The following is a 27,296-nucleotide window of genomic DNA, read 5'->3' as shown; positions in this document are numbered from 1 at the left end:
CCTCTCCAACTCAGACACCTCCCATAGTCGTATTCTGAACCTTGTCGTCACCACCAAGTCAGTCTGGTCCAAAGCTACTGATTTAAGCACGTCATCCCTTTCTAACTGGAGTCCTCTCTTTTCAACATGCTTTATCGACTTCTTCCACTAACGTTTTTAAAAGTTACTATCCTTTCCCATGGCATTAGCCCTTTTTCTATCCTCTCTTCCTATTTACCTTAGACTCCATGTCCATAATTTCAACCCAACCCAAAATTCCTAAATTCCTTTACCCCCTTTTCTCTGCTCATGCCCATGTGTCACAGCCACAGCCACCAATGGCTCTTCATTCTCCATGTGTATGTTTGGGCACCTCTGTGCAGCAGAGAAAATTACAGCAGGCAAGTTAGCACCCACTTCATTTAGATTTCAACACTGCCCAGTAATCTCAATATTTTCCTCTCACCAGTCTTTCTGCTCTCTACAACCTTTGTTAGAGAACTCCGCTGTCCCCAAACCTGCGCCTTCTGCAGACGAGCTCACACTGTACCGCAGAGGGAGAGAATGAAGGAAACAACTGAGTACTCTCAATTGTTTGCTAACACACACTAACACTTGCCCCATCCTGCCTTTTTATTATTACAGATAACCAGCTTTTGTCTTCTTACTTAAGGCCATCCTTCCATGTTCTCAGTTATGTTGTGCTGATTTCCCACTTGCTCCCGTACCTTCAGATTCTGCTCCCTTCTGTGTTACGGCCATCACCATGAAAACATTGTCAAGTTTAGCCTATTAGAACAAAGCCTTTCTTCATTCTACTTTTCCACTCCAATTACTATCCATCCATCCATTTCTCAACCTGGTGCTAATAACCCATTTAAGAATATTTCTGAGTTATCAACTTGAACTTTCTAAAGCAAGAAGCAATTATATTCTACATATAAAGCTCATTTAGTGAATTATTTCGTGTGAGGTTTTTGTATCCACAGTTGACTAGTTTATAAGCAAGTGAAGGCCCATTCATTTAATAGGAGATCTAGAAGATTAAAGTAAAACAGCTGAAAAGTTTAAGGCGCCTGTTTGGGAATGTAAGACATATGTTAGCAGGTAATATCTTCTTGTGGTGTCTGGATGTATGCTGATGTTCCCAGGGAAAACATTGTGTCCGTAATTTGATTTGATGTGTTAGTAACTTACCTTGGTCTTTTCTATGTGAATTAAAATTTGTTTTTTGCCTATTACTTACAGTGGTCTTTAACTAAAGAACATTTGTTCTTGACAGAATCTCTCTCACTACTATCATAACCTTGACAATTTGGAGGGGAGAGAAAAAGAATTATGAGTTTATATATGACTATAAATATCTGCTTATGGGAAAGAATGTACTAATTTTTATAATGTAAATGAAACAGTTTATCCAAACTAAAAATATGTCTTTGCATACGTACATCTTTAATATGAGCTTATATTACCACAAAACCTCTGAGTTACTTATGACTATAGCTTTTTTCTTTTTTGCAGAACATATATTTTAGAACAGGGGTGTCAGACTCATTTTCACCGGTGGCCACATCAGCCTTGTGGTTGCCTTCAAAAGGCCGAATGTAATTTTAGGGCTGTATAAATGTAACTACTCCTTAACTAGGGGCAAGGAGCTCAACGCTGCCGCCGGGTAGAAACAAGGTGCCGGACAGGATAAAACAAGGTGGAGGCCCAGATTCGGCCCGCGGGCCTTGCACTTGCCACCTGTGCTATAGAAAGTCCTGAGCTGAAATGCTTAACATTCTAAAGTGAGATACCTGCTCAAGGTGGCTCTTAAATTAACTGACGATGGAAGAGAAGAAAGTTCAGGAACACTATGAGAAATCAGATAACTTACACAAATTGACAACAAACATAGTAGAAGTTTAAGCGACACTTTCTGAGTGATGCTTTTTTATTTGTGTTTTCTGTTTATTTTCATCATTTCTCATGTTCTATGTTTAAGGTGTTTTTATTGGTGCAAGTTTCCTATTTCCAAACAACTATAAATGAAGATGTGAGGAATATTAACATTGCACCTTGTGCAGATTTAATTTGCTTGCTTTATTGGAGAGCAATTCTTAGGTAACTGGTAGGCTGCAGAAGATAATTTTGTCCATGGTAATAACTGGCCTAAATTCTTTTGGCAATTTTCATGTAAAGCTCAGAAATCACCTTGTTCTCAAAGCTCATGCAAAAGTCCTTAGGTTGTGCATGTGAAACCTGTATAATTTTGTTAACCAGTGTCACCCTGATAAATTGAATAAAAAGGAAAAAAGACAAAGTGGCAAGGGAACAGGAAAGATGCTGTGAGAGCTTGGGGATGCTGAAGAGCTACTGTCACGGGTCCAGACTGTGTCTCAGGATGTATTCAGTATGTCAGGTCACCTTCTTTCAGACCCACTCAAAGCTTGGGGAAGGAATACGGGGGAAGATAAAGGTATCCAATGAGTCAGAAACTGTAGTATGTGAGCAAAAATGGAAATGTCGTTTCAATCATCCATGTCTGTAATTTCTCAGAATTTCCATGTCAGAAAATGAACATTTCTACTAGAAAAAAAAGAGGCCCTGAAATATCACTGTGTTTCAATGTTTTACGCCATTCAAGGGAGTGGGTTTTGTGTGTTCATGCACAGTGGCTTGTTATTTGTCCTAGAGAAAATGAGAGGACTTTCCTTGCCATTGCTAACAAGAAAGAGCAGTGTCTAGATATTTCTGAGTATAAGAAATACATTCTCTATTGAATCTAAAAAAAAAAAAGATCACGGGTATGTTGACAGAAAAACCATCTTAATCACATAGAAGCTATCTCTTTTTAATCTTAATTTACTTAATGTTGCATGTATGATATAAAAATATGCATTAAATTTGTTCAAACATTGTGATGCCAACTTGTATGGACAATTATGCTTTTGTTTATTTGAAAATTTAGACATTTCCATAGCTGTTCCGGTGCTATTGTCAAAGAACATGCATTTCTTTCTTGTTTAATAAAATAATACAGGGTTTCTCTGAATGAATGCGTTTAGAGGAGGCATGTGCAGGGTGTTCTGTTGCCACATCAAGCTTTTCTTTATAATGATTCTGCAACAAAAAACTTAATGATTTGCCTTATTACTGAGATAGGAATTTCTGTTTCATATTTTGTTACATTGAATGTATTTTATGAGTTGTAGTGACAGTTTTATTTTTCTAAGGTTTATTCTGTTACGCTTGCCTAGAGACTGTAAGACAATATTTCCATGGCTTTTTGTTGAATTATTTTTCCATATTCTCCTGGTGCCTCTAATATCTCCAGGGAACAACTGGGCTCCTTCAACACCACATTTAAATTATTGTTGGTTTTGTGATGATTTCTGACAATGTTGATGAACCAATCTCATTCATTATTATTCTTCATAGCAACATTTATAAAGATCTGTTCTCATAACTGTTTCTAAAGGAAAAGAATCAACTGGCACAAACTCAACACTTATCTTACCAGTTCAAAGAAAGGAAGAGGTAGTGTGATAAGGGGAGAAGAGTGATAGAATTTTTTATACTTCCTCATGTTCTGATTGTGGGCACATACACATTTACAGAAATAAAAATACTAATTATTATTATTACAGAACATCTTAGAATAATAAAATTTTGGTCCTGTAATGTACAAATTTCTCCCAGCCCCTAATTAAGTTGAGGAAATTCAAGATCGGAACCTGCTAGTACTTTTGACTGAATCATGCATGAGAACTAGATACAAATATTCTGATGTTCAACCCAGTACTCTCTTCCCGTTGCCACCTCTCCAGAAGTCTACTGTACTTTTTCTTGAGCCCTACCAGTAAGCTATTACGGCTGTATGTGAATCTGAGTGCCATGTAGTAAGTTATTTGCTTCTGTTTGTAAAGTAAACCAGGAATGACATGAGGTAAAGAATGTTCTGTAAGAAGGTGCCTGATTTCCTTCCGGGATATACTAGAGGCTGGGGAAAATGTGGTCATGCATGTTTTGAGTGACTCATTTTCAAGAGCCAGACTCACAGGTCAACTGTTAGAACTACCCTCAGCCCGATCATGGTGTTGGACGCAGTGAGTATGTGTGTCATGGTGAAAAACAGTAAGACACCATATTTTTCTCATAGCTGAGCTTTTGCACATCTGAAATAATGCCCTTGTTTTATTCCATGGCTTTCTTTGGATTGAAATGTATCTGTTAACATTTCTGTGCTTTTCTTTTCCATCCACCCTTCTCCATCTCATGAAAAGCACATCTGGGTAAGTTGAATCACAGTGGCTGCTGAACATGTTTATTTTCAGCACCATCTTCTTTTTCTTTTCTCTTCAGTGTTTCTCTTTTCGGTTGTAACACAAGCTGCACTGCCTCTGACCTAAAACAAAAATTGTAAAGTGTATTTATTTCCACATCATAAGAGGAATCATTGGTTCAGAGAAATGTTCCTATTTGAATTAATTATGTGGCCTTCCAGGCACTTTCGGTTTTTTCAGTTCTATTAGACACATGGCAGCAGACATTCCAGACGTCATCTCCCCTAGCTCTCAGGGCATTCTCCAGGAGTCCGTGTGGCAGTCAGGGAGGCCTAGGTAACAGCTGCAGGCTTCCGGGGCGCTTCTGGCTGTGCTGCATGACTGAACCTGCCTCTGTGTTCCCTAGTGCTCTGTGGTTCTGCACCGCCCTTGGAGTCAAGAGACAACCTTTGCCAATGAGTAGAACTGCACTTAGCTCAAGAGGGTAAAATGCTGGATATTCCCCCGTAGAACTTATACACTCAGATTCCAGAGTCATCTTTGGTTTTAGCTGAACCCTTTTGTTTTGTGTTTTTCCCAGTGTTTCCAGTACATGGGGTAATTTTTTAAGATTAAAAAATGTATACTATTCAGATTACAGCTTCAAATTTCAAATCTTGCCACACTGTTGTCCATGTTCATTGTAATTTTTTTTTCTTTTTTGCTCAATCTCTCCACCCACCCAGTACCTGCCCCCACCAGAGCTGTCAGCCTGCTCTCTATCTATGGGTCTCTCTATTTTGCTTATTAGTGGGTTTTTTTGTTCATTAAAATCCACGTATGAGTGAAATCATATGGTACTTGTCTTTCTCTGGCTTATTTCACTTAGTATATTTTTTATAAAATATTTACATTGGTGTAAATTTTTGCATTGGTAACATGGTGAACTATTTAAAACACTTTAGATGGGGAGAGATACTGCTTTTAAATTCAAAGCCAAAAGTTGAGGTGGTAAATAAAATGGCTCCAATGACAACCTGATCAGTGTGGCTCGGTTGGTTGTCGCCTCACAAAGTGAAAGGTTGCTGGTTCTATTCCCGGTTGGAACACCATGCCTGGGTTGTGGGTTTGGTTCCCAGTCAGTGTGTGTACGAGAGGCAACCGATCCATGTTTCTCTCTCACATCATGTTTCTCTCCCTCTCTTTTTCCTTTCCTTCCCCTCTCTCTCTCTAAAAATAAAATAAAATAAAAATAAGTAAAAATTTTTAAATGGCTCCAATGAGATGCAATTATCCAGGAAGCTATGGAGAGTGTCAGTAATTGGCTCTATGGATACTTATTTTCCCCACTGTAATTTCAAGTTATAGTTACTACTGCTAATTATTTAACAATGCAATATTTCCTCCAGTTGGTAAAATTCATATTAATGGAAGCTCTAATAAGTGTTCTTAAAAATGCAAGGCAGGGTCTGGGTACAGTAGTGTTCCACACTGCCGGCTGATTGTAAGTTGTAAAAACTTACATTTTAAAAATAATAAATATTATAACATTAGATTTTAAAGCTCAGTTTTCATATCATCCCATAATATTGGTCTTCTGTTTTTTAATTACTTTTAAGTTTCATGAGGAAAATAATCCCAAGAAATAACACTTCATTTCTATATCTCTTTTGAATGAAATATTGAAAAAATCATAAATGCATAATGCACTGTCATTTATGAACTCTGAGGAACCAATATAATTGCTTTAATTCTAAAATGCAGTTTCTTGTTGTCTCGCTTATGTTTCTGGAACTTAAATATTTTGAGCCTCAAAATCATTTCCATAGTATAATCGCTGAAAGGAAGCTTAGGAGGTTAAAATGACAGGAGAAGACAGAACAGTGAAGACGTGTGACAATTTGGGATGGAAAGGACACTAAATTAGACATCAGAAGACAAGAGTTTAAGCCCAACATTTCCCACTTGTTTGCTGGATACCCTTGCGTAACTGACTTATATTCTCTGTACTTAGTAACATTACTCTCCACTTCCCATCCTCACTTCAGTATGAAAAAATATGAATGGCCTCAGAAGTATGGGAACTATAAACTTCAAGTCTGAGTTAAAGGGTGCTCAGAATTAGATGAAGCACTAACATGATCCAGTCTAAATGGTATGCAAATAACCTGAAAAATTAGCAATGATCCTCCAGTAAGTCCCCAGTTTACTACCAAGAAGTGATTGTGGCGAACAGGACACAGTGTCTTGCAAAAGTGGAATTGTTTAATGAAAGATAATAAAAGCCCCTCTGGTTTTCAAAACAGCAGGAATAATTGTATTGTTCCATCACAGCTGTGCATGTATGTTTATACCTTTTTAATGGTTTTGATTAAATTCATAATAAAGTGAGGAAACAAATTATGTAAATCCCAACTCAAATTCACAAGTAAATTAAATTTCTTGTCTGAGACTATGCTCTCTATTTCAAAGAGCTTGAAGAAAAGAGGTTTCAATAATAATGATCTTCGGTTTTAATGGAAGCAAATGATTTCAGTTCTGAACAACCTATCATGTGTTCTTAGACTCTAAGTAAAACACTACTCAAATATGTAATGGGCTTTTACGTGAACTGCTGTGAAAATGTGCCGTAATGGGGTTCACAACCAGATACACTTGCCACACACACAATCAGTGCGCTGTGCTTTCCAAATCAGGTCAAACATTAATGTTGGATTTGAAACTCTTAACGTCATGGAGCTAAATTGCATATTTAGGTAATCGATGTTCTGAAGCAACAGATTGAGATTTGTAATATATTTCTGTTTAGAATAATTATGTTAATCAAGATATACATTTTTAGCTTGCAGATGTTAAAAGAATAAGTGAAGTGCATACTATTACTAAAGTTAGGTAATGAGAGTTTATGATTTAAATGCAACAAACAAAACAAACAAAAACATTTTTTGAAGGGCCACAGTGTTCAATGACCTTTCAAAAAATTGCATGGTTAAATTTCTGTTCAGAAAGATAATAGAATTATTTGAGCACATTGGAATGATTCTTAACAACATTCTCATCACAAATCCCAAACCAGGTCAGACTTTTGGATCATGTGGAATGGGTACTATTGTGACAAAGTGGCTTAAAAAATGGACTACAAAGATACATTATAGGATGCAATTTACTTAAACAAAAGTACCTGAATGTAAGCACTGGCTGACATGTCACCATTCACAACTATTTACTGAGCACCCCTTTTGTGTCTGATCTTGTTGAAGATGCTTCAAATTTACCTCTGGGCAGAATATATGAAGCATTGCTCCTCTTTGAACTTATTTGCTATTGGAAGATGACAGAGAGGAATAAATACCACTCTATGTTAGAAGATAAGATAAAAACGATAAAGCAGGAATGGGGATAAGGAGTCTTTGGTGGAAGTTATGGCAGGGAGGGTAAGAGACATTCAGAAAGGTGACATTTGAGTAAAGACTTAAAGTAGGTAAGGAACTAAGCCATGTGGAGATAGAGGAGGCAGGAATTTAAGACAGAGGAAACAGCAGGTGCAAAGTCCCTGAGGTAGAAAGAGGCCTGGGCTGTTTTCAAGTAACAGCAAGGAAACCAACGTTGCTAGATGACATGACTCTTGAGTCAAAGAGATGAAGAAAGTAGGGTGGATTTTAAGAGCTGCTTTGGCTTTTATTCTCAGCGATACAGGGAGCAATTGAGAATTCATGGGCAGAGAAGTTGTGTCATCTGACCTAAGTTTCAACAGGATCACTCTAGCTTGTGGTGCATTTTTTATCAGGGAACTAGACAGAACTTCACAATTAAAATGTTCTAATTTCAAAAAATAACTTTTAAACAACTCATAATTCACCTGTAAAAATGATACGTGCTTTCTAGATTCTGAGTGTTTATTTACTTGCTTTTTTACTAAATATAGAAAAAATGATTATAAATGTATACTTGTTTCTTTCACTTTAATGCCACTCACCTGTCACGTAACCAAAATTGTTCCTTTCCATAATGGATATAACATTACAACTCTTAATAATGCTCTTCACCTCTGTAGAAATCTACTCCAAAGGAGGTCTACTGTATACTTTCTTGCATGAATTCTGCATTCAGTCCTGCCTCAGCCTCTCAATGCTTTTACTACTTATCCAGCTTGAAACGCCACCCCAATCTCCTTCCTACCTGCTCTCCAAAGCTCAGTCGCCACAAAGACTTCAACAATTTTTGCCCTTGCTATTAGCCCCCTTTCCAAAATCCTCACACTCATAATGTGCATTACTGATTTTTATCATCTATTTGTTATTTCATTATGTTTTCAGTTTCATGTGTTTAGTTTTTCTATTTAGCCAGGGATCTCCTGGAAAACTGGGACAATGTCTATTTCACAACAGGTGTTCAAAAAGTACCTGATGGTTGGTGGGTTGAGCCTTCAACCCATTTTTATAAATACATCTGTCACAGTGAGACCAAGCTATTGGAATCTGGTTTTCAGTGAACGAATGGCACAAGGAAGCCCAAGGGAATGGCAGAGCAAGCCCCTTGAGGAAGCCCCTTGTAGTTTGTTGGATTCCTGGCATCAATGTCGCTGTTCCCTTTCCCTAGTGCTGAATAGCTCACTTGCAGAGATTACCCATGTTTTCTTGCTATCCCTTCAAAGGAAACAGCAGTTATTTATGTATCTCTTTGGCAACTATAAATTCAATTTTTGTTTTGTCTCCTTGCTTATTTTCCACACTGCATTTTGGGTGGTAACGTCTTTTGCAAATAGAAAAAGCTATTGTATTGAAAAACATTTTTGATTATGCCTTTTAACATATGATAGTCCACCATAATAAGCAGTTAATTGATTGGTAGTAGGATATAATAAAATGATACATTTTAGAGCTTATATATGATGTTAATTATGGGTTCTAAAACACAGAATACACATATTCAAAAAACAATTATTTTATACATTTTTTATTATTTGTGTGTGACATCAAAGCATACTAAGGAACAGAGAATACATCTTTTAACATGGTCCTGGCCAGGTATTTATAGCAAGAAAATGAGCTTGCTATTTCAATAATGAGCAAACTCAAATTGGTTTTGTAAATGGATGTCAATTCTAAAGGCTCGGTAGTAGGGAGAATGATTAAAGATGCATTTGTCAAAGCTCTTTACAACATTTTATTGTCAGAAACAAACATTTGTGGTTATTGAGGTATTTTACTTTCTTTAATAACAAGTGATTACAAATGGAAATGAGCGTACTATTGAATTTCACATCTTACTTTGCACTGTTGTGATAGAAATCAATGCACCTCAGAGCTCTCTTCAAATGAGAAATAATGTTGCATCTAGACAAAAAAAAAACCTAATTCCTAAGATAGCCACCTGGACCCAGAGAAAATACTAAAATTAAGCACATCATTTGAATGTGGCTAAAATGACCAAATGTATCTTCTGCTTCTATATACAGGCATTTCCTCTACCATTAAAATAATAAAGGAGCGTGAGCAAGGCAGATGGAAGAAGCCACATTTATATCCCATAATGTATGCTTGAATATGCATATTCTTGTTAAAGGGATATGACATTTGCTGAAAATATAATTCAGCTTCTTGGTATTAGCATTTAATGGTTGAATTTTAGTGAATAAATGTTAGGGAAAATTATTTTTAGATGTGTTTCATTTCTAATAAAATCAGTGAGTGATTTTGCATGTATTACTCAAAGGAAGGAGGAATTCTGTTGTTCTGTATTATGTCATGAAAAGCTTATACAGGATTATTTGATTTTTTAAAATAATGTAATTAAAAAACAATCACAGCCATATTTTTCCATATTACCTGACTAATAATCTTTGTCATATACTTCAGGCATGAACTTCTAGAAGAAGCTCGAAGGAAGGGATTACCTTTTGCCCAGTGGGATGGGCCCACAGTAGTCGCATGGCTAGAGGTAAGAGAATTAAACCAGAAGGCTCTTAATTCAATCACTACTCATTTGATAGCCTTTTTCCTTTTAGAGAAGAGGTAATGGCATATTTCTGAAGTAACAGCTTTCCAATAGCCTGGGGTAGCTCCTGAAGGTTACAGAGAAGAACTATCTTCATATTTAACACTTCTGTGTTTTCCAAGATACCATTGCCACCCAACCACATACTGTTCCTTTGCTCGTAGTATAATTCCTGAACCTGATTCTCTAAGGCCTAGGAGCCAGCTAGGCTCAGACACTTGGAATAAAGCAGAAGACATATCCCCTTGCTCCCTTCTGTGTCTAAACGGTGTAATAATGAAACAAGAACTATATTCAGCATTTTGTGCACAACCCGGGGGTCTGGGAAAATTCAGTAATACCTGAGCAAGGTGGAGGGCATCAGGAGCTGACCAGCACAATGAAGAAAGTTCATATTTGACCACAAAGGGACCATCACACTACTTATCTGTAGTGTCCACTCCCCCTTCCATTTAGTTCTCTAAAGAGGGCTTCTAGAAGATGCTGGAATATGCCAATGTCAGGACAAAGAACACAGGATTTTCCTGCCTGACAGTGGCCCTTTGAACTCATTGTTTTAAATGGTTTGGGATTACAAAGTCACCCACCTTAATTATCATATCATATTCAAAGCTAACGAGTTAATCAATGAGGAAAAATAAAAGCCATATGAGTTTTAAAATTTGTCCTATCCTTTCTTTCCACCATTATTCCCCTCTCCCCTCCCCTCTGTCACTTGCAGTCTGTTCCATGTCTCCATGCCTGGGGTTCTGTTTTGTTCCTTAGTTTATTTTGTTCATTAGCTTCCTCTTATAGGTGAGGGGACTAGACAAAGAACATGTATGAATGACCCATGGACATGGACAACAGTGTGGGAATTGACTGGGGGAGTGGGGTGGGATGGGCAGGGGAGGGCAAAGGGGGAAAATTGGGACAACTGTAATAGAATAACAGTAAAAAGTGATTAAAAAAATAAAATAAAAGTTGCCCTATATAAACAGATATAAAAACATGTTTTTTCCTTTTTTCTTGGACTTGACGAAAGAAGCTGTGTCTTACTATATTCTCTCAAATCAGTCAGGAGATTTTTAGTAATCAGAGCTGCTACTTCCAAACATGTCTTTAAAATTTCTATATTTTAAAAATTAATTATAAGACAAAATGCTTAAGGAAGTGTACCTCCAATTTGACAGCACTTCTTTGTTCAGCTTCACGGCACTACAGTGAGCTACACTGGCCAAAATCACTTGCCAAAATAGCAGCTAACTCCCTTTGGGACAATCCCTTTGATAAAAGAAAAAAACCAGATATACTGATATTAAGGGGCTAGGAGATGACAGGCAGTAAAGTTTGTGTTAACGGAACCTATCCTGAGCACACAAAAATTGCTCATAATGTGCTTCGTGACTGAAATTATGAAATGAAATTATGGCTGAATGAGCTGGTGATCCAGTGAATGAGACCTCTTAACTGTAGTGATACTGCCTGCTAAGAATGATGTAAATCGGATGCTTCGCACACCGTTTATCCACATCAAAAACTTTCAAAAGTCTAATCAGGGATGACACTGATAACAATGTATTGGCAAGCATTTGGGTCAATCCGAATACACCCACAAGTTTTTGTAGAAATCTAAATGTCTTACTTAGAAGAGAGGAGGTGGGGAATGATTAATGTCCAGTGAGGATATATTTGGATGTTTAGTTATACTGAACAAGTTGAGTTTATAAACTAAGAGGTCAAGTCCCACCTTCGGTCATCTCCAGTCTTGCCTGTCAGGGTAAGGTCCATTCCGCGTGTCCAACCTGCTGCAAGAGTCTGTAAACGGTTGTCATGCACTGTACTTGGATTCCCCTCTCTGCCTTCTTTCACTTCAGTCACAGCCCAGTCCACATGGACTCCAAGATTTGACTTTTTGTTTGTTTTCCCTATAGAGACAAGCAGCCTTCCAATATACCAGAAGTTTTTAAAAATAAAGGATAGCGTCTGTATTCGTTATCTATTACCATGTAACAAATTATCCCTATACTTAGCATTTATTTTTCTCATAGTTCTGTGGGTCAGGAATCTGGATGCAACTTAGCTATGACCTCTGATCAGTCTCTCGTAAGGCGACAAGTTAAGGTATCAGCCAGGGTGGCAATCCTCTCAAGGCTTAATTTAGGGAGACTATGCTTTCAAGCGGACTCATATTTTCACAGCTGTGATTCAGTTTCTTGATTGCTGTTGGCCAGAAATGTCTGTTCTTTGCTATATGGGCATCTTCACAGGGCTTCTTCACAGGGCAGCTGGCTTCCCCCAGGATGAGAGCTCCAAGAGGAATGAGGGGGGAGCAGGAATGAAGCCGCAGTCTTTTCGTAATCTTATCTGGAAAGTGTCATCTCATCACTTTTACCAGAGTCTGCTCTTTAAAAAAAAGCCAGGTTGCTCGGTTGGTTGGAGCATCATCTCATGCACCAAAAGTTTGCAGGTTTGATCCCCAGTCAGGGCCCATACCTCGATTGTGGGTTCAATCCCTGGTCAGGGCTCATATGGAAGGCAACTGATCGATGTTTCTGTCTCACATTGATATTTCTTTCTCTCTCTCTCCCTCCCTTCCTGTGTCTCTAAAATCAATAATTAAAAATATCCTCAGGTGAGCATTAAAAGAATTTTTTTTGAAAGTCTCTGAGTCCAGCCAAAACTCAAAGAAACAAGATTATACAAGGGCAGAAACATCAAGAGGAGGAGTTGCTCATTGGGATGTATCTTAGAAGTCTGAGAATAACAACGCTGAATTCCTTCACTTTACAAAGGAGAAAAATGAAGCTGGTTTAGAGGGTTAAATGTAACTCACTGATGACAGGAAATGAACTCAACGCAGCCCAGGTCTTCTGATTCTTGGCATTGTATTCTGTTGATTTATAGTTTTTCTTCTTCCTCTTGTCACTTTTCTCACTCTCATGCTCTCCTTTTGCTCCGTCTGTTCATATCAACAAATAAAATAGCCCTGTAGAATTTGGGATATTGAAACACCAAGGTTTAAACTGTGCACTTGCATGAGTCACCCTTTCTCCTTGTAGCTAAGTAAGAAGTGTGTCTTCCTACCCAAGACTCATGATGGGGGGAGGTGCAGAGAACACTCCTTTTTCAAGTGTCTGTAAGTCAGATGCTGCAGTGTGCATGTGAACTGGCATTCACCCGGTGCTTAAGATGTGCATCAGGCACTGCGCCGGGCTCGTTGGGCTATTGACTCATTTGTCTCTGGAGATCACCATGGCAAATTTGAAAAATGGAAATTCCTAATTTCTCATCCATTGTTCACGTTGTTACTCTGTTTTGTAAAGTTTTCCAAATATTTATGATGTTAGCATCTTTTAGTAGCACATCTCATTCTCCAAAAATATGTTCTTACAGAACACCTCATTAAGTTTACACAACTTCCACATGGTGAAGATTGTTACATTATGAATGTGGCTTAGCTACACTGTGGGCTTTGACCACAATTGTGTGGCTGGAGGTGGCAGAGCTGGCTCTTTCTATGACAGAATTTCTCTGTACTCAAATTCCAAAGGAGAACTATAAATTGAAGTCACTCATTAAACAAATATTGACTGAGCCTTTATCAAATATAGCTTGTAGCTGTTCTTGTCCTAACTCCAAGGGGAAACTTGCTGTTAAGTAACTATTAATTTTATCCCTAATAATAAAAATTAGTTGTTAAATTGTGGACCCTGGAAATTAAATGTCAAATCTTTATTTTCCTCACTGCTTACCTGGTATTTTTAAATAAATTATTTAAGTCCCCGTGCATCTGTTTCCTCTGGGGAAAATAATAATAGCATGTATCACATGGGATGGTGGCAATAAAAGGGTTCATACGTGTTAGGCACTTAGCATAATGCCTGGCATGTAAGAGACACTAAAATGTCAGTGATGGTTGTAATCTGCGTGTGTGTTTTCCACCCAACAGCTCTGGCTGGGAATGCCTGCCTGGTATGTGGCAGCCTGCCGAGCCAACGTGAAGAGTGGGGCCATCATGTCTGCGCTGTCAGACACGGAGATCCAGAGAGAAATTGGAATCAGCAATCCTCTGCATCGCTTAAAGCTCCGATTAGCAATTCAGGAGATGGTTTCCCTAACGAGTCCTTCAGCTCCTCCGACATCCCGAACTGTGAGTCAGTTTGTGCTCCGACCCTCTCGCCGGGCTGGGCAAATAACGGCATCTCTGAGTCTACAGAGCAAAATGGTGGCGGCGCGCATTTCCATGTCAGTATGAATTATGCTGAAGAGATTTAGCTTGCTCTTCATTATTAACCTTGCTGCTACTTCCAATAGGTTTTCAAACTGAGGAGCTGTGGTTTTTATCAGACTTGAAGGCTCCAACCAAGATAGATTTTTGAAGTAGTCTCTAGACTAAAGTATAATTTTTTCTCCCAAGCAACAAGACCCCATGCTTACTCTTTTTCAGGATATTCCTTTTTTAAATGTAATTCAACATCTCAAGTGATTAGCTGTTGACATTAGTGCTTCCTGAAAATGCAATGCTTAACTCACTACTTCTGAAGCATGTTTCATATCGACGAAAGTACAAAGATATTTGATGTCTCATAAGTACCACGTGAAATGCCTTCAAAAATCTGTTTGCTTCTCATTTATAAACCCCTATTCTTCTCATAATTTTACCATGTCCTAATATTAGAAAAGAACAAAATGTCTAAAAAATGCATACCAGATAACAAATTTAAATACTAAGAAAAACTCTCAAATGATATTCATTTTTTTCTTCATCTTCTCCTAAATTATATATTTTGCTGATAAAGGATACAATTTCTGATGTTAACTGGAGTTCTCTGACCCCATGTCTTACTCAGAATATAACATATTGAAGAAGGAGGTACATTTGAGTAGTGAATGAAAGACACAAAGGTGATATTATGGTATTGCAGTTTTCATACGTGGTCTTACACAGTTTTAGAGAATTCTCTCTATTTTTACTCTATCTACCCGTATATTCTTTCCCAGTATACTGGATTCTAATGCCAGAAATACAATGTCAAATTTAAAACCTTTTACCTTTCTTTCATACTTCCATTTTAACTTCTTTCTAAATAACAGGAAGAAAAATATATAATTTAACAAACTCATGTATAACATTTTCCTCTGTATATAAATGCTGTACACTATAGCTGAAGTGCTACTCAAATTAGAAAACAGTTCAAAACCAACACCGAGCAGGCCACTGATAGTTCTTGTAAACCGAATTGAAATCTGATAGTTTCCTGAGCAATTTCTAACTGAGAGAGAAGCATCACAACTGATTTACATCAAGATTCTCCTGTCAGGAGCATATCCCTGCAAAATTATTAAACATTTCCAGCCTTGCAAAACTAAGAGCATTTAAATTCCAACTTCAAGATGGCAAATAGAATATACTTTATCATATCTATCCTAATTCATTTCTTAATGAAAAATAGAGTAATTCAACACTATTCTCTAAAAAGCTCTAGGCAAACTAAAGGAATTTTAAAAACTATTAAAGGTGAAGGGATTAGCCAAAGAACACACATATATATATATATGCATGACCCATGGACATGGACAATGGTGTGGGGAATGCCCGAGGGAGTGGGGTGGGGAGGGGGAGTAGAAAAATGAGGAAAGCCTGGGGACAACTGTGACAGCAGAGACAATAAAATATAATTGAAAACCTATTAACAGTAAGTAATGCTCAATTGCTTAAAGGACAGTCAAATGTGGAAAGAGCTTAGGAGACACTTTGCTCAGTCCATCTCCAAGGCTCTATTTCCCCAGGTCAGGGTCCCAGTTTCCTAAACTTTACGTTCTTGGTTGATTATTGGCTTTTCTTTCTTTCTTTTTCTTTTTAAGATTTTATTTATTTATTTTTAGACAGAAAGGAAGGGAGGGAGAAAGGGAGGGAGAGAAACATCAATGTGTGGTTGCCTCTCACAAGCCCCCTATTGGGGACCTGGCCTGCAACCCAGGCATGTGCTCTAGCCTGGGAATCGAACCAGCGACCCTTTGATTTGCAGGCCAGCACTCAACCACTGAGCCACACCAGCCAGGGAGGATCATTGGTCTTTCTTCTACCTGGAATATTCTTCCCATTCCAGGACTATCATCCTTCTCCAGCTCTTCCTGGAGCCAATGATTCCTGACTGTCCTTTTTCTACAAAGTTTTCACTAAGCTTTCAAGTCTGGGTCTGCTTCCCTTCCTGCATTACCACTCCGGATACTTATAAAAACCACTTTATAATTTTCTCTCCTTAATTTAACCTACACTAGACCAGGTAAAATATCATCAGGTTATCTATAGTCCCCAAGCCTTAATTCAGTGCCTGGCAAATTGTGGATAATCAGTAACTACTCAACCTAAAAATGATGATTGTACAGGTAACCCTGCCCACCGTTACGAAGGGTCTGAAACATGTATGGTGCTGATTCAGAGATGGCAGCTATGGTGAGGAAAGTAAGATGTGCTTACCAGCAGGTTTAGTAAGAGATGATATATTTTCATTTCTAAATGTGAGATAGAAGCAAAGTGCTGTGGAATTCCATGAAAGGAGAAATCAATTCTGATTGAATAGGCTTCAAAGGGGAATCAACATTTGAAAGACTAGTCATATGTTAATTATTGCTTTTTTCACTGTTAATTTTTATAGAGATCTTTCCAGTCTATTTTCTTTATATTTTTATAAAGATGAATTATTTTTTACTTTTAAAATGTAGTAAGAGCATAAATATTTTCTTCAATTTAATAAACACAAAATTCTATCATTTTTAATTACTGCATACATCCTTCATGGAAATACTATAAATTATTTAACTAAATCCCTAATAGTGGACGTTTTGCTTATTTAACAATTTCCATTGTGTTTACAATACCATAGTGGAAATGCTTGAAGTTACGTTGTTGCATAAACTGTAGTTATTGCCAAAGCAGTATTTGAGCGTTGGGCATTTGTATTCTTATTACTTTTAGTAAAAGGCAAAAGAATTACACGATCTGAAGAAAAACCAGTGTATATTCTTATTACTTTTAAACCTTGGTTGCCAAAATGTATCGTGTAATCATCCCCCCTTTGTTAACATTGATTATCACATTGCTTATCACATTGCTTAAATTTAAGTTTTTAAAATAACTGGTGAAATTAAAATATTTTCATGTGCTTATTAGCACTTAAATGAATTACATATTTACTCATTTGTAGCATATTTCAAATGTGACTTGCTTTGCAAAAAGAAATAGTAATAAGTCCACTACACCAAAATGAAAACACACAAAAGTGTTTTTTTTTTTTAAGAAATGTTATCATGTCTTTCAGAAAACTATAATTAGTTCAGATCATATAAGTTCATTGTAAGTTAGGTTTGGGTTTGGGCTCCTCAGCCAAGTGTGTCTTGTGCGTTCCCTCAAGCTCTCAAGAAGAAAAGACGAGGTACTTAAGCTTTTTTTTTTTAAATAAACAGAATGTCTGCCTGTTCTGCTTCCTTTTTTGTCTAGATAAAAATGGACTAAACCATCAAAAGGAAAATCTAAAGTTTACAGTCATTATTTTTTTGGTCCATTCCTAATCCTCCAGCTTTCTTTCTTCTTCCTAATTGGTGTTACTGTAGAAGGCTGTTGACCCAATAGAATAGGGATGGAGATGGCAGTTAATGGAAATATATGGTTAAAAAGGATGTCATAGAAAATCAATTACATTTTTTAAAATCCTCACCTAAGTGTATGTTCACTGAATTTAGAGAGAGGAAGGAAGAGAGAGCAACCAATGTGAGAGAGAAACATTGATTGGTTGCCTCCCATACACGCCCTGACTAGGAATAGAACCCACAACATTTTGGTGTATGGCGATGCTCCAAACAATGGAGCTATCCATCCAGGGCACATTTTTAAAATATTTTATTTTAAGTAAAAATATATAACTGTTCAGGAACTCACAAGATTAGTTGAAACACCTAAGACTTTCTTTGAATATGATTCCATTGCCTGGAGTCCCACACTATCATTCTTTGATAACCTCATCCATAAAACATATTCAATTTCACTAGTTGGAGTTTCTTTTTAAAGTAATAACTTCATGACATTCGAGAGTTATTTGAGTGCAAACTCCTCCTGGACATTTACAATTTCTTCCCAGACTTTCACAGAGCTGTATCTCACTAATAGTGTATTTTAAGACTTGCCTATGTCTAGTCTTTCCAAATAATTCAAAACAGTATTTATACATGGGCCAAATTTATCTTGTGTTTTACTTCATGTAATATTTAAATTATCTAATTTTTAGAAGTGCAATGGAAATAAACAGAATTAGGAACAAATACAAATCATCTTTGGTAAAAACAAAACTCAGCAAATTTGAGCAGATATGTAAGGCATGAGATAGACATGAGTCTATCTTATGGGGAAATAGAGACCATTTATTGCACTCAAGGTTTGCTTGGGTAGAGATTGCTTAACAAAATTTCTAACCATATTGTGGTAATAGCCAACATTAGTGGAGTACTTATTAAGTGTCAGTCCCAATTCTAAGTGCTTTACATGTAATAACACCTCGCAATAACACTATGAGATAGGTCATTTTGTTATATCTGTTTTACAAATGCAAAAACTAATGTACAGACAGGTTGAGTGGCTTGTCCAAGGTCACACTCCTAGGTGGTTTTGTCCCAGAGTCTGTGATCCTAACAAGTACATGTCCTGCTTCCTATACTCTACCTGTTTTCCTTCTTTTCTTTTAATGAGACACATAGATTCATAAAAGGGAAAATGTAAAACTAGGCCATAGATTCACATTGAATGTGAAAAGTAAATTTCAAGTCAATGTACTTTGTAATTCAATCATAAAGTAAAAAGTAAAAAAAAAAAAAACACACAAAAAGATATAGGTGGTAACAGAATTTACTTCCTGCTAGGTAAGTTTTAGGATTATTCTGAGGTCTAGCTGCTTTACTTCTTTTATTTTTCTGACAGCAAGAAAATGAATTATTTTTCCCTAATTATATTTCTTAAGCTCATTTTAAAATTTATTTTTATGTCATAACTTTCTTCTGAATGATTTAATTAGGTGAGTGCTTTAATACTTCACATCCTTTAGGGATTTTTCTCCCAGTTCCCATTCAGTAAGACTATTGAAATAGTCTACTCCATCTGGACTAAGGTGAGGCACGAGGGTACCTCAAACACAAAATTGAAGGCAATACTCAGTGTCAGGTACCAACCCTGTATTTGCAAAAGCCTGAGAGTGGGGCTCCCTTAACTTTAGTCTAGCTGGCACCCCACCTGTCTCATCCTAGTCCCAGCATGTAACAGAATATAGTATATCACAATGTAAACTTTTCAATGTTTTTCTAGTTTGAAGTCTGTAGTTTTAGCCTACTTCACATAAATAGAATCTAAAATTGAGAAGCTTAGGAAATGTCCTAGGGTAGTTACTGAGAAGTGGAATTGGTCATACTCAAGCCCCCTGATTATAATTTGTTAAATTATCAGATGATTGAAATTTTATAAATCACCTGTTAGACTCAGGTGTTATTAGCCACAAAAATGACTAATGATTTGCGTTCTCCGGTTCAGATATTGGGGATGGCAGCATGGACAGCCAAGGGCAGTGAGAAGATGATTTTCAGTGGCTCTCAGAGATCTAAAACCAAGTTATATGATGCTTGTACTTTATTCTTTTCCAACCTATTTTTTGCACTTTCTTTCTCCTCGGACCAATGCACCAGTGTCCTCATCTCCTTTGGTTGCTGAAAGCCCCCCACTCTAGCTATTCTCTGAGACAGGCTCTTCGCTGAAACTCCAGTCTCTAAATCACCCCTCTACGAGTCACCTAGACGAAAGTTCCATCCCTTACAGTGGTGATGAGAAGAAAGAAATATTCCTACATGTGGGCTTGCTTATGAAACAAACTTGTTAACCCCTTGACTAATGGCTAATTAATTGAGCTGTGTCGAAGTTATGTTATGAGTAACTGTATGAGATTCTAGGGTGGGCAGTGACCCTTGACACGTAAAATTACAGATTAAGGGAGAACAACTAACATAATTTCAGAAAGTTTGCCAACTATACTTTAGAAAATTGCCCTGGATATATACTCATTTGGCATATAAAGATACAGATTCAAACCATAGCTTCCAGCACCTTGCCATTCCCGGAATATGGTAACAGACTGGTAAATACAGACTTTCAGAAAAGCTGTGTGAGTGGTTATACATATGTGACATACAGAATAAAATAATACAGGTCAACTTTCTTTCTTTTTTTTTAAACATTTTTGTTATTGTTGTTCAAGTACAGTTTTCTTCCTTCCCCCTACCCCACTATACAATGCTGAAGAGAGAAATTAAGCAAGACACAAACAAATGGAAACATGTACCATGTTCATAGATTGGAAGAATTAACATCATCAAAATGTCCATACTACCCAAAGCAATTTATAGGTTCAGTGCAATTCCTATTAAAGTACCAATGGCATATTTCACAGATATAGAACAAACATTTCAAAAATTTATATGGAACCATAAATAACCCCGAATAGCTGCCGAAATTTTGAGAAAGGAGAGCAAATCAGGTCAACTTTCTTAAACAAGGAGGGAAAGCTTCATTATTTGAGTTCACAATCAAGTTAGAGGCTCCAGGAATCATCGTAAATCTGGACTCACTTAAATGAATTTCCTATCAGGTAATCATTGCTGAAGCTCAATTTGAAGACAGCACAAACATTCAGCAAAGCTCTGTGATCACTGAGTGTGAAGGAAATATGGCAGATGAGTGTAAAGTTCTTTTAGCATAGTACTCCTCATGAAGTCAATAAAAGCAACTTCTTCCAAATGATTTAATGATTCATATATTGATATGAATTTCCTGTTTATAATAAAGACCATAACTGGGGGTGGAGGGGAGGGGCTTCTGATGCCATGGATAGCTCTTGTACTCTAAGTATATTTTACAGGTGTGTGCAGTTTTATCTTATATAGAAGAAAATCAGACATACTCTAATTTCCAAATGGTAGGAGAGTGAGAATTCTTTGCATATATGTTATGGCTATTTGGGAATTTTTATGCCCATATGGTTTGCTTATAATTATGAATACTGTTCAACTCCCTCGTATTACTCAAATTGCATGTATGAGTAATTCTCTTATATATGAAATTTATTTTTACCAAATTATATCACTTTAGTTTATATGTAGTTACTTTTCAAATTATGTTAAATTGTATTATTTATAATAGAAGGAAATTCAAACATGGCCCTTGCGTGAATGGTAGCAAAGGCTAGAGAGAATTATGTTGGTGACTTATGTTAAGGTATCAGTTTTGCTCCTTCCAATTCTTTAAACTAGACATGTCCCAGAGCAAGTCACAAGCAACAGGTAGAATGTAAGTTCATTGTAACTATAGGAGTGATGTACTCGGACAACTTTGCAATGCTCGTGAACATTTACCCGTGAAATGGTGGGATTTGATAGAGAAGTGGTTCCCAATGGCCAGTGCCATCAACGATGCCCCAGATCCTTTGTGTTCCTAAGTGGGCTTAGGCCTAGAAACTGTACACTATTCAGTGTACAGAACAAATATCGTGGGTCGTTTGGTTTAGAAAGTAAGTGATATGTCATAATAGAATTTACCTGCTGGAGGGAAATTTTTCTTTTACATCATGTTCTCCTCTATAGTGACATAGGAGACTGCTGAAAAATTAGGAAATGGGTTTTGTAATTTCTGATGGTATTTAGTGAGGCTGAAAAATACCTCTTGTTAAATCAAAAATAGGATTTCATTTTCTTTTCCTGCCTGAGAATAAAGGAAAACAACGTATTTACTGAAATGTGACAGGAAAGATACACTTGGGAAAAGCTGATGTTGCTTCCCAGACAGATTATAACAGTGCTTTCAAGCTTTGTATTAACAACCAATTTTCTCTTTCCAAGGACATTGAAGAATCAAAACTCTGTGAATGCAATATTAGTAATAACACAACCAAACACACATACCTTTGTTTTCTTAATAAAAAATACACTCTTCTACAATTCAACCTTAATCCATTCTCCATGGGTCCAACAGCCATATACCTTTGAAATGGAAAATTTAATTAAACCTTTTTTCTAATTAATAAACACATAAAGTATCATTTTAAATCTATCTCGCATGAACTTCACAGAATCCTTCTTGCTATTTAATCTTTTTTAAGTAGAAGAGCAGGGGGCTGTGAGCCAGCCAGCAATGCTGTCTCTGTCGTGCATGCTGTAGAGGCAGCGCTGTGCTGGCGCCCTGGTGCTGTTAACTTACCCTGGCGCTGCCTTTCTCCTTTACCGCTGCTGCCCTCCCTGGACCCCGCCGCCCTCGCGGCCCCCGCGCAGCCGTCAGGCAACGTCTGGGTGACCCACGAAGAAATGGAGACTCTCGCCGCTCCAGCCAAGACGGTCAGTCTTTCCGGCTCTGTTAGACATGAAGAAAAGTTATTTTGTTATTGTTTGCATGATAAAGCTATTTTGTTTACGATAGTTTGAAGTAATGAGGTATGTTTACGTAGTGTTTTGCGATAATAACTGATATTTTTTGTCATGGTTTTAGTGTACTGCACTTGGGCATTTTTAAATGAAGTAGTGTGCTAACAATAATTAATAGTAATAACAACTTATATATACTTATTTTACAACTTTAGTAATAAACATTACTTAATATTGGGCACATTCACAGGAAATACATAATACCAAACCCAATTAAACTTGTAATAGAAAAGTTCAGATTGAATACTCACTCTTAATATAATACTTTCATTTTTTGTGCTTTACCATTTCAGATACAGCATTTGACCCTCTATCTCCCTCGCCCCCTTAAAAATATTCTGTTCATTTGGTTTTCAAAGAACAGGTTTACAAAAATTCTTGGTGACTCTGATTGTAATTGTCCACGTTTAAAAATACAGTATTACGTATAGTCATTTCTTCATTTAAAGATGCAAGTTGAACACTGCATGCATTTTATTCTCAGCAACGTTTTTTCAAATTTAATGCTCTCTCAGTTTTATCACTACTTGAAAGTATGAATATCTAGTTTATGATGAATAGAAATGCCAATGTTGTGTACCAACTACATTTCTGGTTTAGCTTGTTGTGTAGGTTTTTGTCTTTTTCTCGTTTTACTAGTTTGGGGCTATTGTTAAAATCTATTTGATTACCACAAAACTATCTCAGAAGGATGCCGTTTCTTTTCCACATTATTAATTTACTTTATATAAGATTTTTCCATCATACATATTATGTGTGTGTGTGTGTAGCAAAGAACTGCAAATACAACATGGGATTCTATATAGCTTAGGGGTATATTAGACTATTATATGAGTATATATATTTATAATACATATGTGTACACATACACATTTGTGTATTATATGCTTTTGTTTATGTATATGGTCAGAAATTTTTACCATAATTCATTACATTTGGAAAATTACACACTTTTAAGAATTGAAAGTGGTTTAGAATTACCAAATCAAATGTGTCGTGAAAATCCCATGTGTAATATATGTATTTAACTGGAATTAATTAGGAACTACCTGTATTTTGCCATGTATAGTGTGCTTGTGTTCATTGTGCACACTAAACATGGGATCATTGCACCCATTATTATACACGTGGTGTGTAATCATTATACCCATGTATAATGCACATCCTTATTTTTTCCTCAAAAACTTGGGCAAAAAGTACACATTATACATGGCAAAATATAGTATGTAGTTGCCTTTGAACTACTAAATTGATTACTGTGGATCAGAATAAGAATCTGTTTAGTTTTCTATGTCATAATTAACACTTTCAATAACAATTTTGCTTCTGGTAGAAAAATTTCACTATATGCATTTAAAATTAATTTATACTTATCTGCTTTATTAATCATTCCCTGCTGCTAACACAGAAAGAATCTGAGGAAGGAAGCTGGGCCCAGGTAGGAAATTCAAACCCTTTAAAACAATATCCTTCTACGCTGTCAGGATATAAAGTAAGAAACTTGTGTGCCACAGTATTATAAGCCTTCCGTTAGTTTAAGATTAAGGTTAATATGTATATTTGATTTTATTATATTTAATTATATATATATATGTTTTTAAATCACCATATTTTGCAAAGAAAGTGATTACCATTTCATACCTGGCCTCTTTTAAAAGGGAATTCTCCTTTCCTCATCAGAAGAATCAGCTGTAACTTAAGTTTCTCTGAAATCAGCTCTGAATATATTGAATCAGGACTCATTCAAGTTGGATATAAGGAAGGGGGAGAATTAAAAATGTATCTGGCATCACATTTGCTTTAAAGTATATGGGAAGGGTGTGAGGATTGGGGTTGGAGGGATATTGTCAACATTGGGGCGGCAAGTCAAAACTTACTCCCATTAATTGAGACGGCAGTATAAGACAAACATGTGCTTTGAGCAAATCTGTGTCTGCAAGGAAGGTGCGCATTTCTAGCATTTCCACGTGTTATGTGACTGAAAGAACTGCAGTCATGCACCGCATAACGATGTTTCAGCCAATGACGTACCACTTGCACGACACGGCCTAGGTGTCTAGTGGGCTACACACTAGGTTTGTGTGAGTACACACTGTGCTGTTCGCACAGTGACGAAATCCCCTAAGGACACATTTCTTAGAACGTCCCCATTGTTAAGGAGCACTTGACTGTAACGTGTGTTGTAGTTAATGTGGTTCAACCTTTGACTATAAGGAAAATTTCAGTAGTTAATACAAAGAGCTATATTTAGACATTCAGTAAATTTGAATTGCTTTTAGGTTTTGATTTGGTAAGAATTTCATCATTTTAAAACCACACAAAAAAAGGAAATCATGTAGATTTTTATTAGAATTATATGTTATAATTACACTTGCCATTTGATAAGGACAAACACTATATGATTAATAGAGAGTAATAATCCTTTTTAAAAATTGGTTTAGAGGTGATGGTTCATGCCACTTTTTATTTGGACTGTTATAAACAGCATGTGGTAAGATCAGTTCATGCTGTTATATTGAAAAATTAGATTATCATTCTTAGTTTTTGATCATGCCCTGCTTCCTTGAGTTTATGTTGATTTCTAAAAAGAGACTCTTTCCAATAGTCTTTGTGAAATATGGCTGCATGCTTCACTAGGTAAACTGTCCACGTAGAATTCAGCATTCTGTCTCCAGCCTTGTTGCTCCTCTCTTTATTCATTTACTGAGATTTCTATTTTCACGTCAAGTGTTGCCACTATACCATTGCAATGTCGTACCATTGGAGAGAAGGAAATGGTGGGGTATCAGCTAACAAATAAAAATAAAATAAAATAAATAAACCTATTTACATAAAGAATCTTTAAGTTCAGCATGTGTATTATACCATTATTTCTAATTTTTATTAAAATGCATATTTGTATAAAATATAATTTTTTTGGAGAATACAAAATGAATACCATCATTTCCTATAGACAAGTACTTTAATGCACATACAGAGAATTCCAGTTTGTACCAAAGTAAATCAAATCTTAGAGGCTAAATATTAGTTCTACTTTGTTTCCATATGTCATAGTAATTAAATATCAGTTATAGTAATAGGCATTGTCCGCCAATTACCATCTCATTTTATTGGCTAAGAAACTTGACTGCTATAAAACAATTCTAGTGTCCGGTTTTTCTGCAGACCCTGGCATATGGAGATATGAACCACGAGTGGATTGGAAATGAATGGCTTCCCAGCCTGGGGTTACCGCAGTACAGAAGCTATTTTATGGAATGCCTGGTAGATGCAAGAATGTTAGATCACCTAACAAAAAAGGATCTCCGTGTCCATTTAAAAATGGTGGATAGTTTCCATCGGTAGGTTCCTTCCAAAGAATCATTAAAATAAACAGTAAATAATGTACTAAAAGAGATCGAAGTCAACAAGAGAACTAAATCAAAAAGAGATGTTTAGGAAATAGAGAATATGTGCCATTCGAAACACCTGTCAACATCTATTGGGCAAACTATTTTCATGCAGAAAATTACAGGGCCTATCTAATGTAGAACTGTGTTCATATTATGTGTCCAAAGCTTAGAAAATGATACATTCATAAATTCGCATACAGCATAAATCTTTTTTACTGTAACTTTAGGAAATCCCATTTTGTGATTTGTACCTGTGTATATTTTTATATTAGAAAATTACTTATTAAAAATAAAATTAAGCCAGTTTCAAGTATAAATATATGTGGTTATAAATTATATAACAGGGAAAGACTAGAAAAAGATGAGAAGGAATTCTGCTTTGAAGAATACTTCGTGTTTTTGTTTCTGTATAAATCTTTTAGTGATTTTGCTTATTTGTATATTAATTTTCAGGAAAAAAAACCTGAATGGGTTGTGAGACAGCTGTAAGCACACAGATGAATAAAATGCAACATCATTTTCTAAGTCGTTCACCATCTAGATGGTGAAAAAATGCTTGTTATAAGACCATGTCATATGTGAAAAATTGTCAGGTGGATTGTGATTGTTTTACATATAGTTGATTATGATTATAAATTAATGAACTTAAATATGGATGATTTTGGCCTGGGAAACTATATTTGGTCACATCCTGTCCAACATTAAATTAGGGACTGAAATAAACATGGTATTAAAATCAGACATAATGATGACAAAGTGTTAGGATAAAACAATAATTGGGGCTCTTTAATCAAGCTTATAAAGGGATATTTTGAATCCTAATACAGTTTTTTTTAACACTGTTGGGTTAATTTTAGTATAGAAAAATTAGTATGCTTTTAAAAACCATTAATATGCTGGATGGGCAACCCATGATTTAAAAACAGTTCAAATGAAAAACATACTGTGACTTATCGTTGACACAAATATCTCAGTTTGGGTTAGTGACTTTCCAGGGCATATTTTGATTGTGTTTATTGGCAGGCGTAATAGTAGTTCCACCCTGTGGTAAGGTGAGAATAATAAATTATATTAATTTGTACACATTAAATAGTTATTGATAAAGTGGTAAAAGTCTGGTGGAAAGGTTGATGAAGTTAAAGGCATTTAGCTTGGATATGAGAAGACGTCAGATAAGTTTTCTTCTGTTTTA

The 27,296-nt window shown here is 36.3% G+C and overlaps 1 protein-coding gene across 18 annotated transcripts in view; it reads left to right on the top strand.

Moving 5' to 3' along the window:
* Positions 1 to 27,296, top strand: part of PPFIA2 (PTPRF interacting protein alpha 2) — a 446,500-nt gene that overhangs the window by 397,890 nt on the left and 21,314 nt on the right. For 9 of the 18 annotated variants that reach the window (XM_053921063.2, XM_045187306.2, XM_045187305.2 and 6 more), the window contains 5 exons: positions 10,085 to 10,166; positions 14,155 to 14,355; positions 22,563 to 22,625; positions 24,121 to 24,150; positions 25,860 to 26,053. In XM_053921063.2, coding sequence (XP_053777038.1) covers positions 10,085 to 10,166; positions 14,155 to 14,355; positions 22,563 to 22,625; positions 24,121 to 24,150; positions 25,860 to 26,053 — 570 coding nt within the window. The remainder of the gene's footprint in view (positions 1 to 10,084; positions 10,167 to 14,154; positions 14,356 to 22,562; positions 22,626 to 24,120; positions 24,151 to 25,859; positions 26,054 to 27,296) is intronic. The other 9 variants (XM_045187307.2, XM_045187304.2, XM_024579694.3 and 6 more) reach the window with 3 other exon arrangements.

Source organism: Desmodus rotundus, chromosome 3 (genome assembly GCF_022682495.2).
Source record: "Desmodus rotundus isolate HL8 chromosome 3, HLdesRot8A.1, whole genome shotgun sequence".
Lineage (NCBI taxonomy): Eukaryota > Metazoa > Chordata > Mammalia > Chiroptera > Phyllostomidae > Desmodus > Desmodus rotundus.
This window is presented reverse-complemented; position numbering and strand designations above follow the sequence as displayed.